Source organism: Xenopus laevis, chromosome 3L, assembly GCF_017654675.1.
Source record: "Xenopus laevis strain J_2021 chromosome 3L, Xenopus_laevis_v10.1, whole genome shotgun sequence".
NCBI lineage: Eukaryota > Metazoa > Chordata > Amphibia > Anura > Pipidae > Xenopus > Xenopus laevis.
Window position 1 is genome coordinate 78,243,115 of NC_054375.1, and position 14,611 is coordinate 78,257,725.

At 37.5% G+C, this 14,611-nt stretch overlaps 2 protein-coding genes across 18 annotated transcripts in view; one reads left to right on the top strand and one right to left on the bottom strand.

Moving 5' to 3' along the window:
• hdac10.L (histone deacetylase 10 L homeolog) overlaps positions 1-1,924 on the bottom strand; it is a 39,073-nt gene extending 37,149 nt beyond the window's left edge. For 3 of the 13 annotated variants that reach the window (XM_041585245.1, XM_041585237.1, XM_041585238.1), the window contains exons 1-2: positions 1,638-1,766; positions 288-344 (exon numbers count right to left, since the gene is read on the bottom strand). The gene's annotated coding sequence lies outside the window, so the exon portion shown is untranslated. Of the gene's footprint in view, positions 1-287; positions 345-1,637 lie in introns of those variants that run through there. The other 10 variants (XR_005966002.1, XM_041585235.1, XM_041585246.1 and 7 more) reach the window with 8 other exon arrangements.
• The window catches only part of tubgcp6.L (tubulin gamma complex associated protein 6 L homeolog), a 40,898-nt gene continuing 28,070 nt past the window's right edge, over positions 1,784-14,611 (top strand). For 2 of the 5 annotated variants that reach the window (XM_018250749.2, XM_018250753.2), the window contains exons 1-7: positions 1,784-1,864; positions 1,904-2,069; positions 5,346-6,139; positions 7,648-7,811; positions 10,917-11,124; positions 12,657-12,830; positions 13,712-13,833. In XM_018250749.2, the coding sequence (XP_018106238.1) occupies positions 1,784-1,864; positions 1,904-2,069; positions 5,346-6,139; positions 7,648-7,811; positions 10,917-11,124; positions 12,657-12,830; positions 13,712-13,833 (1,709 nt within the window). 5 annotated transcript variants of the gene reach the window in all.

Here is a 14,611-nt window from a genome sequence, read left to right on the forward strand (position 1 = left end):
GTTTATTTCTGCTAAACAACCTGAAAGCTGAAAAAACACAGAACTGAAAAAAAAAAATTTGGAAGATGAATCACCTCTTTAAATACTTGCTGTTGATAAAAAACAATGCCCAGGTTAAAGCAATGCAAACTTCTGCTGAAAGAAAGAGGGCATGCACCCCTACAGAACAGCATGTTTACTGCAGGGCATCTTTAACAACAATGACAAAACAACAACACAGATGTTTATAGATTTGGAACAACTTTATTTAATATGTTAAATAAACATTGATGCAACAACAAACTCACCAGACTGTGCCAAAATATGTATTTTTCAAGATGACTGAAATTGCTCCAAATAATTCACTGTTTGAAGACATATAAAACCAGAATATTTAAATATACAACTTTGTTCTTCCAGTCATTAAGTACTCATGTTACTATCCCATGAAAGGCAGGCACCTCCTACTGATGTGTATAAATACAAATATACAGAGAAGGAATGTTCTGGGCACACAATAAGCTATACCCTCATACTGTACAGTCTAAGGGAATCAATATGGCACCTCCTCCTCCCATATGTATAAATACAAATATACAGAGAAGGAATGCTCTGGGCACACAATAAGCTATACCCTCATACTGTACTGTCTAAGGGAATCAATATGGCACCTCCCTCCTCCCATATGTATAAATACAAATATACAGAGAAGGAATGTTCTGGGCACACAATAAGCTATACCTTCATACTGTACTGTCTAAGGGATCAATATGGCACCTCCTCAAAAAGGCCCTGGCCCTTAGATACACTTAAAATGTTACTCAGTTAGGGTTGCCACCTTTTCTGGAAAAAAAAAATACCGGCCTTCCTATATATTTATCTTTATTCCCTATTAATAACATTGGGATCACTGACCTTCCTATATATTTATCTTTATTCCCTATTAATAACATTGGGATCACTGACCTGCCTATATATTTATCTTTATTCCCTATTAATAACATTGGGATCACTGACCTTCCTATATATTTATCTTTTTTCCCTATTAATAACATTGGGATCAACCATCATTTTTACCGGCAAGGTGGCAACCCTACACTCACTGATGTTACTGGTCCTTTAATGCTAGACACACATGAAAACCTCCTTGTGCTACATAGCTAAATGATTCAGCCCTCCATTGAATCCCAGCTGTATAGCCCCCTCCCCCAAAACTCATTTAATGGAGGGGAAGCCAAAAAACATATGGGAGGAACCCTGCTCCAGCTTGGATAAAGGAATATGTCCCAGATCATGATGATTCCCTTTTATCCAAGCTGAAGCAGGGTGCCTCCCATATGTTTCATCATGCATAAGAGACACTAGGGGCTTTTAAGGGGCTGCACAGTTTATGCTTTATAAAGAATTATTAAACCAGGTATATCCCAACCTGCAGCCCTCCAGGCCAGCTGCAACCTTTTTAAGAAAAGCTGCATTGTAAGAGAACAAAGGAAGCAGCTGCAGGCTGCTCTCACACGAAGTCTCACAACAAAGGAAGCAGCTGCGGCCTGCGGACTGCTCACACAAACAGACAGTCTCTCAGCCGCGCACCATTGGGTGCAGTCTCTCTAGACCGCGGGCTCCTGCTCCTGGGCAGCCTGCGCCGCGGTACCGCCTACCTTACTAGTTGGGCTGAGGATTGATTCAATTGGGTTCGTTTTTGCACTGAGCCTGGGATGACACATGCACTCACTGCAGCAGAAATCTACCTCGCTCGGCGGGCAGCCTAACAGCAACTGAGACACAAAGATGGAGTCACTCTGGGATGACTCGCCAGACGCGCGCTCTCCCCTCCCACCGCCGGAAGAAGTCAGGCAGCTCAATGCAGCGCGTCGGACGCTGTGACGTGGGAGCCCCGTGACCGAACGTGACGGAAACTAGCGAAGTCAACTCCTCCTGCTCCGCCGCTCCGGAAACTGCCGAGAAAACCCGGAAGAAGCAAGGAAGATCCGAACAGCGCCGAGCCGCGGGACATCTTCACCTACTATCCGGGACGGCGGGACAGGCAAGTAAAATCGGGACTGTCCCGCCAGATCCGGGACACTTGGGAGGTATTGTTGACTGCATGTAAGAAAATGACTAGCTACCAAAATAATAGTTATCCTAGCCCTAAACTGGACATTTCAAATACTTGTTCCATACAGAAATAAGTTTGAAATTCCTTTAAAGTGGTTAGGGTGTTGACTAGTATTCGTGTACCGATAGTTTTGTAGCAGCACTAGCAGAGAGCCCATAACAGTGCAAAAATTGATAAGGAAAGCTTACAGTTGTGTGAAATAACAAGTACAGTCCATGTAAGCTTTGTTTTTCTTTTATATGTGGACATATCAGTAGTCGATCTTAATTCAAACATTAAATTTCAGTAATTTATTCAACAAATTGAACAGATATACCAGGCGGAAAAGTAGGTACACCCATGCTTCTAATACCTGCTATTGTCCCCTTTGGACAATAGCAAGAGAACATTATGCTACAAGTCCCGATCTATTGACTAGGTGTGCAGGCAAACTGCAACTGAGCAATGAGCATTTATTAGAAGTGACACCAGGTCCGGACTGAGAAATAAAATAGGCCCTGACATTTAAGGTACACAAAGGCCCAAACAGCCCACTAAATACTGATTTTCTATGGCATTTTATAGCAGCCCCTCTGGCACTTGCCAGAACCCACAGATTGCCAGTCCGGGCCTGAGTGTCACAGCTTTTTCATATGATTTGGTAACATTATATAAAGATCACTGCTCAAATAAAATCTAAATGGAAGCCAGAGCTGTGGAGTCGGAGTCCGGAGGAAATTTGTGTATCTGGAGTTGGAGGCACCAAAAATGTTCCGACTCCTAATAACTTTAAATACAAGCACTGAGTATAATCAAATCAAATACAAGATTTTCTATGAATGAGTATATGGCAGAAGCAATTCTTTTTCTATGCTTTAGTTAATTTTGGATTGTATTCAACAGCTCTATGCCAGAATCAATTAATATTTAAGTTGTTTAGGTTTTCCAATTGTTTTTGGTTTATGTAGGTTAACTTTGATTTTGGTTTAGAATTACCAAAGGATGTGGTTTATATTTTTGAGCTTTGGCAGTGATAAAATGCCTTGTATGTTGTGTACTTAACTTATTTCAGTCAACATGGAAGATGCATTAGGAATAGTAACACTAAAAACTGAAAGTCGGTGTATTAAAGTAATTCAAATATAATATACTGTTGCTCTGAACTGGTAATGTTTGCTTCAGAAAATCTACTAAAGTTTATGTAAACAAGCTGCTGTAGCCACGGGGCAGCCAATCAAGCTCTTGGGGGGAAAAAAGCAGAAAGGCACAGGTTACATAGCACATAACAGATAAAACCCCATTGTATTGGGCAGGGCTTATCTGTTATCTGCTATGTAACCTGTGCCTTTTGTTTTTTTTGAAAATAGTTTTTATTAATTTTTAGAGCATGTTATACATTCTCTGGATTTTTATGTCCAGTTATTAATACAGTGTTTGATAGTATTATGATACATGCATTTAATAGAAAAAGAAATAAAGTATATATTTAAGCTGGCCAACTAGGTCAAAGTTATCCCATAGCTGGCCAGTCCTATGCTCAATTTTATCTGATTCATTAAGAATTCTATTGCTTCATTATACATTTTACCAAGGGACTAAGTTTTGCCTGCAACTGAATAGCTGCTTTCAAAGTAAAACTCAAATCTAAGCTTAAATATATTGCAATATATGGACAAACAATCCCTGTTTTGTTTAAAGGGTAAGGCATTTTTCAGTAGCAGTATGCACAAAATGTCTGCGTCTTAAATATATTGATAATGGGTTGAGTGCAGATGAACTCTTGTATTTGTCTATATGTATTTTGTGGTCACAGCCTCATTGCATCCCCGCCTAATGGTTTTAAAAAATAATGGTGAGCACAACTTTCCCTTGTTTGTTAGAGAAATAAAGTAAGTAAAGTAAGAAAATTTAATTTAAACTGAGTTAACATAATATGTTTGCATTAAACGAGTATTGAGATTAAATATAAATTCAACAGGCTAATATTATTTATCTTAAATAAGAAGTCAGAAGCCCATTGGTGCATTGACTCCTGGAGGGTGACCGTGATGGTATTCCAGTTCTTGGGAACGTGTTTTGTATTTATTGATTTGTTTCTTGTACCAGTGAGTTACCTCTCAGAATGTCATACCAAGTTGTGTTTGTAAAGGTGTGTGTGGTTAAGTATTTGAGTGGTGAGGAAAGGCTGTTAATGTATGTGGCCCAAATGAGGAAGAATTTTTTAGTTAGTTTTCGTCATGGCTTCTAGCCAGTCCATGTGGAAGATGTAGTGCAATTTTTGCTTTGTTAGTGTAACGGATGGGGTTTCTGTTGAAAGGCACTGATGAAGAATTGCCTTTCGAGATGCAATCTAGCTGCCGATCTAGTTGCCAAATGTTTTCTCCTTTGTTCAAGTCTGGGTAATGTTGAACAGTGCTAAACAAGGCCCAGTCTACGGTTGGTTGGATAGGTTTATTCGCTATTTGCATCCAATAGAAGGTTATTTCCTGCCAAAAATGTTGTATTTTAGGGCATGACCAGAGCATATGCATGAGATCTGCTTTGGGAGTCTGACATCGGATACATCTGTCTGAGGGGAGATGTCCCATTTCATCATGTGTGCATGGGATTTCATAATTTTTGCAGTTGGTAATTGTGGTGTAAGTATTGTCCATTTAAATGGGGGAGGTCTTTCTGTGTTTATGTTGGTTCTTAAGGCCTTTTCTTAAATTTTAGTAGTCTTTCTGAAGTGAACACACAGCTTGTACCAGTTCAGAGCATCAGTATATTTTAACTATGCCAAAGAAATGGACGGCACTCCACTTGAAGAGGAAAAGGTCTTTATTGCAAGCTAAAATAGGGATCAAAGGCTCAGTATATTTTAATTACTTTGTTACACTTTCAGTTTTGTGGTGTTACATTTCCTTTAAAAAGAGTTGGAGGTACCATAAACTGAGGAGTCGGAGTCAAAGAATTTATGTACCAACTCCAAAGCCCTGATGGAAGTAGCCATTGCATAAAACATTTCTTATAGTTTACCATACTTTCCAATGAGGAAAGTCTCAACATAACTTTAAAAATACAGACTCTTCTTGATGACTTAATATAGCAAAATGCTACCAGTTATAAATACTCTCTGTAACATTACTACTCTTTATTCTGGTTCACGAAAACAGTATGTACATGTGCCACTTAATTTTAATGATAAAAAAGCAGTATGGAAACATGTTATTGTAGCTATCTTTTTATTTTTGTTTATAAAGTAGCGTACTTTTCTTGCTATATTTTTCAGATGTAAGTGACAGTAGAGAAGAAACAGACCAAGGTCCTGCTGACAAGATGGACAGTATCACAAAGCTTTTTGGTGACCTATGTGAATCGCACATGGTAGGATTTCCATGGAGAACTGCGCTGAACAGCAGAAAACATAGCAAAAATAGGACTAAACAAACTCTTAAAAAGTTGGCCTATGATACTCTTTTTGTACATTTGTTCCAGGATGAGGCTCGTAAACTGCAGCCAAACTGTACAAGACTACCAGTAAAGAACAAGATTATTATGCTGTCTTTTAATTTGCGTATATGTGGTATGAGTTCTGAGGCAGACCGTTTGGAGGAACTAGTAGAATATCTGGAACAATCAAATGGTATTCAAATCTCTGATCTGCATGCTGTTCTTGAACTTTTGGTAGAACTTTCAGGAACAGGGCCTCCCCAGCTCCTTCCTCCAAAACGAGACTACTTTAAAAACAACAAATATGTTGGCAGAAACGTAAAATACCAGGGTTATGACTATTATGACGTTCAGGTATTCGAAGCTGACCTTGGGACAACAGTTGCATATCAAGAATTGGAAATCAGCACCACTATTCAAAGAACACTTCAAATAATGGAGGCAGCACCTGGAACAGGTCTTCCAGCACTAAGTTTCTTCTCTCAAAACGATCTCAGCACTGACAAGTTTGAAAAAGAGACACGGGGGTCACTTTTTGGAGCTTTGGTCCACAGCCGAACAAACGACATGGACATCAAGCTCGATATGCCACCTGTACCGGAAAATGCTGACCTGTCTGGGCTGGCAATAAAAGTAATTCTGTATTTCTTTTATACTGCCCAATTATATAAGGATGATTCAGGTTGTTTAGGATAGCCAGGGGAAATATTTTCACCAGTCAAAGTGGAAAATACAAGTAGCCATCCATGGAAATACATTTATTCATTACAGCACATATATAAGTAGTAGAGTATAAGCAGTAACAAAATTTCCATTGTATGCAAAAATGCAGAGAGTCAGGAAAATAAATCACATTTTGCTTGTTAATCAATATAATGGCACCATAACAAAACATTAACAGCTGAAGATTCCAATCATCACCCCCCCACCACAACAACAACTGTAGATTACAATGAATAATGTTGCCCCCTATTGTTCTTTATAAAGATATTACAGTTACATGACTCTTAAACTTCTAATAGGTTTATAAAATACAGTAGGGGGTAGCAACAGCTGTGATTATAAATTAGTATTATTTGCTTGTTACAGTATAATGTATATATTTTACAATATGGGGTACACTATTCGCTCCACTACTGCTATAGGCAATAGATGAGAACATCAGGCAAATAAAAGCATTAGCTGTCATGATAAAAACAGGAAACTGTTTTCAACTAACAAATAAAATACACTGTAACATTTGAAGGGTAAGCAAAGATCTTGAGGGATGTCAAAATATTAGCCCCCCCCCTTTAAATAGATTTGCCAGTGTCAGTTCTCCTGGCAAAAAACTGCAATGGCCCAGGGAAGGTTGAATCACAGCACCATGGCACCTCCTTACCCTGCTTTCCTAAAGCTGTCACCAATATATTCACAATAAAAGATAAAGAAACAAAGTGTGGACATTATGGCCATTCTATAGATCAATTCCCATATTTACCAGCTGGAAAAATAAAATATACCACTTATACTGATTAAAGCAATACCCTTGACATCTATGATAAAGTTGAAATACAAATACTTCATCAATACTCGTGTCCTCTTCTGAGTGGAGATCAGCCTGAAAGCTAAAAGCATGTGTTTTTGGGTTGACTTCCTCTCCATGTTGCTGCACCCAGGCCACCACTATGCCTGTTAGAGCAGCTAAACACGGAAATGTATTGGAACGCATCTGTTTCTCTCCACCTGCCTCCAAAATGCAGATGGAGAGAAGCAAGGCATACACCTTTTGTGCCCTTGCCCAATAGACAAGTATTGATAATAAAGTATTTGCATGTAACTTTACCATAATTGCCATGTATAAGTAAAAGTTTTTCAAGGTGCAGCTGTAAAATGTGGTAATTAACATGTACAGTACCCATAATGCTTATATTTTGTTTATTTTTCTTTTTATTACAATGTTAGTTTATGTATAGCCTACTTTTAAACATTTGACATTTTTAACCAAAATTGTAACTGCCAATGTTGCTGAATTATCATTACTTGATCAAGCTGATGTACAGTAAATAGTCATATTATTTTTAGGGGTTAACATGTTCATCAATTGTTAATGCAGAATATTTATAAAATAAAATGCAAAGGAATACCTGTCTCATTCCTAGGTTCCCCAGAGTATTGACCAGTCTGAAGATGAAGGGTTTCAGTCAGCCTCCAATATGACACCTGATTCTCAGTCTGAGCCCAGTATGACCCCTGATATTGATGTGTGGGAGGCAGTTCTTACATATGGACCAAGCAAGAGGAGGTGCTGGGAAAGAATAGGCTGGTAAGTTTTATTTATCTTAAGAACTGTTAATCTGTTTACTAGCAATCTGGGTTTAAAAAATAAAACAACTCTCCTTATTATAATTAAAAAAAGTCCTTGGGAGAGCTAAAACAATTATTAGACAAGAAGCAAATCAACAATCTAATTCAGCTTCATCTGCTATATCTAATTCCAGTGAGCACCCTTGTAATTTTAAACTTATTGAAATATAAAAATGTGAAGATGAGCAAATCTAAAGAGTGCGTTATCAACTCGTGATGGAACCAAATGTGCATTTCATTGCACAGGTATGAGAATTAATATCCAAAGAGCTCCAAAATACAGAAATGGCATTGTCCATAGAGACATATTTAAGCTTATTTAAACAATTTTTTTTGGTGGTTTTTTTCTCTCTAATAATAAAGTATTAACTTGTACTCGATAATCACTAAACTAGCATTAATCCATGTTGGTGGCAAAACAATCCTATTTAATGTTTAAATGTTGCTACAAATAAAGGAAGGACCCCTTTTCCAGGTCTCAAGCATGCCTTGAGAAGCTATAAAATCATACCTGGATATAATTTTATATAGATTTTTTTGGGATATGTAACCAACTTTCTAGGTTACTATACTTTTTTTGAATAGTTCCCAATTAAATGGATGAAGTTCTGTGACATTCTGTATAATATGTAGAGATTTTTATGAAAAGGGCAAAATTATACACACCGCAAGAAGTGGTAAGGTGCTGTGTCCTTCAATGAAGTATAGTGCATTACCGTGACTTGGCCTTGACCAGGACAGATAAAAATTAACCCCATTAACTTAAATGGCAATTGCCAGAAAGATATTGGGGCAGATTCATTAAGGGTCGAATTTCGAAGTTAAAAATACTTCGAAATTCGACCCTCGAATTGAAATCCTTCGACTTCGAATATCGAAGTCGAAGGATTTAGCGCTAATCCTGCGATCGATCGATCGAAGGATTTTTCGTTCGATCGAACGATTAAATCCTTCGAATCGAACGATTCGAACGATTTTAATCCAACGATCGAAGGAAAATCCTTCGATCAAAAAAAGGTTAGCAAACCTATGGGGACCTTCCCCATAGGCTAACATTGACTTCGGTAGGTTTTATCTGCCGAAGTAGGGGGTCGAAGTTTTTTTTAAAGGGAAAGTACTTCGACTATCGAATGGTCGAATAGTCGAACGATTTTTACTTCGATTCGTTCGATTTCGTTCGAATTCGAACGAATTTAACCAATTCGATGGTCGAAGTACCCAAAAAATACTTCGAAATTCGAATTTTTTTCATTCGAATCCTTCACTCGAAGTTAGTGAATCTGCCCCCTGGTGCACATGTTTGGCAGCTATTATTGCTTGAAAGCTTGCTTGCAGTCACCCTTTCTTCAAAGCATAAAAAGTATAGCAAGTGCTTATAGTGATGCACATTCTTGCTTTTCAGATTGAATTAATTAAGAACCACAGCTTAATTTGTCAGCTATAGATGAATTTGCCAATATACAGCACCTTGTCAGTTTGCCAAAAGCCATTTTATCTTGATTTTACTGTTCCATATTGCAGTGGTTTAGTACAAACAAGGATTCTGTCTATAGGTGTGGTTGGAATACTCCTCAGTGGAATAATACTGATTTGGAAATCAATATGGAGGGTTATATAGCAAGGTAATTTTGTGTCATTTAATATTTTCCTGCAGTGGCTTAGCTGGTACACAGTAATTGTATTAAATGCTTTGATAGCTGCACTATATACAGCTGTAGCACTTGAAGGTATTTAGTTTAAGTAATGTTTAATTGTCTTTGCTTTCACTAGGCTTTTCAGAATAATGCTACAGAATATGTTTACTTAATTGCTTCTTAGCATAAAATGTATGACTGCAATTGTTTGATTCAATGTGGAAGATCTGTTTAAACTTTATATTTGACACACCCATGGGTCCTACATTTATGTAGAGGGATTCATGCCATGTAAATCATGTACTGACCCTTGGTATTAAAGGGGTTGTTCATCTTTACATTAACTTTTAGTATGATGTAGACTGGGATATTCTAAGACAATTTGCCATTGGTTTTCATTTTTTTTATTTAAGGTTTTTGAGTTATTTAGCTTTTTATTCAGCAGCTCTCCAGTTTGCAGTTTCAGTAATCTGGTTGCTAGGGTTCAAATTCCACTAGCAACCATACACTGATTTAAATAAGAGACTGAAATATGAATAGGAGAGGCCTGAATGGAAAGATGAGTAATTAAAAAGTAGCAATAACAATACATGTGTAGCCTTACAGAGTATATGCTTTTTAGATGGGGTCAGCAACGCCCATTTGAAAGCTGCAAAGAGTCAGAAAACTTGCTTAGAATTGGCCATTCTATATCATACTGAAAGTTACCTTAAAGGCGAACCACCCCTTTAAGACAAATAATATGTTAATAGTGAACTTTTCCACTTAGATGGGTTTTTTTTGGGGGGGGGGTGAAATGAGAGGATATTTAGTTGACTATTTTGAAGGCACCTTACGGGTACTTACCTCTGAGTCTGAAATCACCAACTTTGATAGATATAACTATTAGAACAATTTTGTACACTGTCAGCAGGAGCCTGAAGTCAAGGCCTGGCAGAATGGCTCTGTGCACCTCTCATTTCATAACCATTTAGCTTGTAAGTGACTGTTTAAATCTAATTGCTTATTGGTTGCTGTGGACAACATTACCAGTGATGTTTGCCTCCAGTTTTAATAAGACTAGGGCTATTTGTTTCCATACTGGGGATTCCTCCCATGTAGCCAATTAAATCAATCCATTTTCTACCCCCCAAAACAAAGAAGACGAACTGCATGCCAGTCTGAAGGTCTGTGAATAAGGCCACTGTTACAAGTTAACTAAAAGGTGAACAACCACTTCAAAGGAGTTAATACAAAGGTTTTGATGAATTGTGTGACATATTTCATGTATGAATCAAGTGATATTTCATGCATTCACATATGCATTTCACATCTAATTCATATATAATTTTTCACTTCAAATAAAATTAACAGTTTGAATATTAACAACATGCAAATAAATTAGATTTTTTTTAGCACTATTGTATTGTTCTTTTTTTTTTTTTTTGCAGTCCCCCTGGTAAAAGAGAAGAACCATATGTAACAGAAGCTGGGAGAGAAGCATTTGACAAACTATATAAGCTCCATGAAGGGGGACTTCAGATCCTCAGTGCTACAACTTTGCAACCCCAGCTTGTATTGCTTGAAGAGACTGACTTGGTGAAAGCTGTTCTTAATGTTCTTATAGGGGTTGTATCTTCTACATTTTCTTATAATCAGGTATGTTAAACTCTTTACACATATGAATGCTTAGAAGTTTAGTATGCACCCTTTGCCCATAACCCCTTCAGTCTGAAATTGAGAGATCCAAAATCTATGTTTGAGTATATAGACAATTATGAGGGACTGCAGAGCACTGTTAATAGTATATTTTAGGGGAAAATAAAAATAATTTGGGTGTACCAGACCAGAGTTTTATTATTTTGAATTATTTAGTCATCCAGCAGCTCTCCATTTTGGAATGTTTAGCAGCTATCTAGTTGCGATGGTTGAGCATTGAACCTGAATCTTCTCACGTAAGCTTGGGGTTTTTGCAGTGCTTACAGTTGAAGATTAGGGGCAGAGACACATGGGCAGATTTGGGGAGATTAGTCGCCTGGCAACAAATCTCCTACTCTTCGGGGTGACTAATCTCCCCAGACTGCCTTCCTGCCAGCTACAATGAAAATCGCTGGCGGGATGGCACTCAGAGCGCTTCGTTTTCTGAAGTCGCCTGAAGTTGCCTCATGAGGAAACTTCAGGTGACTTCGAAAAACGAAGCTCTCCAAGTGAGGCAGTTCAGAGAGATTAGTCGCCCCAAAGGAGAGGAGATTTGTCGGCAGGCGACTAAACTCCTCGAATCTGCTCGTGTGTCTCTGCACTTAGCAGTGCTGAATGGCCACATCAGAGCCGTTTCTGACAGTTTTTTTTTTAAACATGACATTTACATTTGTGTAAATACATTTAAATGTAAATATATTTACACATTTGCTGAATGTACAGTATTTTGGAGATACATTTTCTTTACCAATTGGGTGAGAATCTCTGTAAAGGGTATCTGTCATACAAAAATGTGTCCTCTACTGCAGGCGCAGGCTAATAGATAATCGAAAATAGGGTCAACGTTCTCCCTATCCTACTTCACACTGAAGCACATAATATGTGAGCTGTGGCATTCACCCATTATGTGCATGTTTGTGCTCCAACATAGCCGACTGAGCTTCTGTTTCTATCAACCTTCAGTTCTGCCTGCACCTCTAGTGGGAAAAACAAGTTTTGAATGATAGGTGGCCTTTAATGTAAAATTGCTTTTCTGATAGCTTCATTAATTTCTTGTGCATAACTTAAATACATGTAGTTTTAAACAGCTAATATCGTACTTTCACCAGGGGCCAGGTGGGTAGCGGGTTCCAGTCAGGGGTTCCATGGATGTACAGTAAAACCCTGCTAACTAACTAAAATGAATATGGGGTCTAGATTTTTCTGATGGCGGCACTGGGCTAGTGTTTTTACCTACATCTAAAGCAGTAACTGCACTTGCCCCTTGTTACATTTTGTTTTGCAAAGGAGTTGCCTCTTATTTGTTTCTTAGAATTATTATTTACATTTAAAGATGCACAATTCCCTCCATGAATCAGTCCTACATGCTGATACATTAGATAGCTTTAAGAAAGTGGCTTTTTAGCAAATGAGGGAATACAGGTTTATGGAAAATAGCTCATAGTACAAGTTGTACTTTTGTGTACTTTTACTATGTTACTGTGTATTTCTAGGCCCTTCAGTCTTTTGCAGTCAAGCAAGGAGTTTATATATCTGGAACGTCACCTGAGAACATAAGCAGCCTATTGACACAAGTTGCAGAATATGGAACATATTATACTAGATTGAGTCACTTCTCTCTGCTTACTGTATTGGATTCATCACATAGTAATGGTCTTGTATTTCAGGTAATTTATACAAACTGAGAAATGCCTGCATTAAAACCCATGTGTCGTGTGTCACAGTACTGTATAATTTACATTTAATAAAAATTATACAGTTTAGTTAGTTCATTACACTAACATTTATTTCCATAATTTTGATTATTGTTCTTATTATTATTCCATTTATTACTCCTGCAGGCATTTTGGGATAATTGCAACCAAACAGACAAACACATTAATTTGCTTGGTTTATTTATTTGACACTTCTATGTTCCTGTCTGCAAGCAGAAATCATATTTTAAAGGAGAACTATAGGTAAATTAATCCCATGGGATGGTACCAAAATGTTATTCTCGCTACAGCAATTATAATCATATACTTGTTACCCCGGGACGGTGCGCCTGTCAGCAGAAAACTGCATCAGCCTGGGGTATTTTTGTAGAAACTTCTGTCTTTTTTTTTTCTCTGGGCCCAGGCAGGTGCATACACAGTAGAGTAAAAAGGCTCACTTTTTTTGTCCAAGTTCTATTGCACATGCACCTTCCTGATTTGGCAAAAAGAGAAGATGGAAGAAGATGGCAATTATTAACTTTCACAGAAATACTAAGAAATACTAGGTAAGTGATTATAATCATTGGGGGTGCCTAACATTTCTCTAGAGTCCAATGGAGGCAGCCTTACTTCACTACCTGGCATTGCATTAGATGGCTTTAGGTCTGCGTGTGGCTGCTCACCCATAAAAAAAAAAACCCCCATGCACCCGATCTTGTGCTGACGTAATTTGAGAGACAGTTTGGAACCCGAGTGCAGCCATTGTTCATGCTTTAATATTTTGCATTGCTCTTTTATTCAAGTCACAGACAAGCATGTAATTATAAGGTCTTAATTGTGTGATCTTTCTACAGGCTTTTACCAGTGGCCTTAGGAAATATCTGCAGTATTATCGGGCATGTGTTTTATCAACTCCTGCATCATTGACTCTTCTCACCATTAGCTTCCTTTTCAGAAAACTTGGACGGCAGTTGAGGTAAAGTTAGATGATTTTACAGTTGTTTTTTCTTTTATTTTTTAAACAGAAATAAATGTATTAGCTTTGTGTGACATTGCCTTAATTCACAACCAATTAATATTACATTTTAATCTATTTGGTCTGTGTGACATTATCTTAATTAACCAATGGCTATTCAGTTTTAATAGATTTAGTCCATATTTTCTGGCCTGTCATATTCAGTATTTTTAGACCTGTCATATTCAAAGACTAAGGAATTTAATTGCCGGGAATATATAAAATATATGTTATTTGGAATTTTATTTTTAAAAACATTCATTATTTACTGTTTGTTCTCTGCAGAGAACTAAATATTTTATATTTCAACTATGGGTGTTTTTTTGACTGGTAAAGCAAAAAAAAAAAAAAAAAAAAAGGTTTTGATTGTACCCTTACTGTTATAATTTGGTAGGCATCATGGATATGTTTTCACATGTATCTGTATGTACACACGTGTGAACTCCTATAATTTTATGGAATAAACATCAACCAAAATTTCAAATAATTGAAACATTGTTAATGTTCTAGTGGTTCCTAGTTTCCAAGTTTTTGACTGGCTAAGCAAAACAGGATTTTTATACTTACTGTTAAATCTGTTTCTCTGTAATTGAAAGGGGGACACAGGGAACGAGGATTAACTGAGAATTAAATGAAGGGGGCGTGTCAGAGTAGGCTTAACCCCCCACACTGTACACTCAAATCAGTTTGTTCCAAAGCTGTTAACGGAAACATTACAACATTAAACATAACTGGCAGA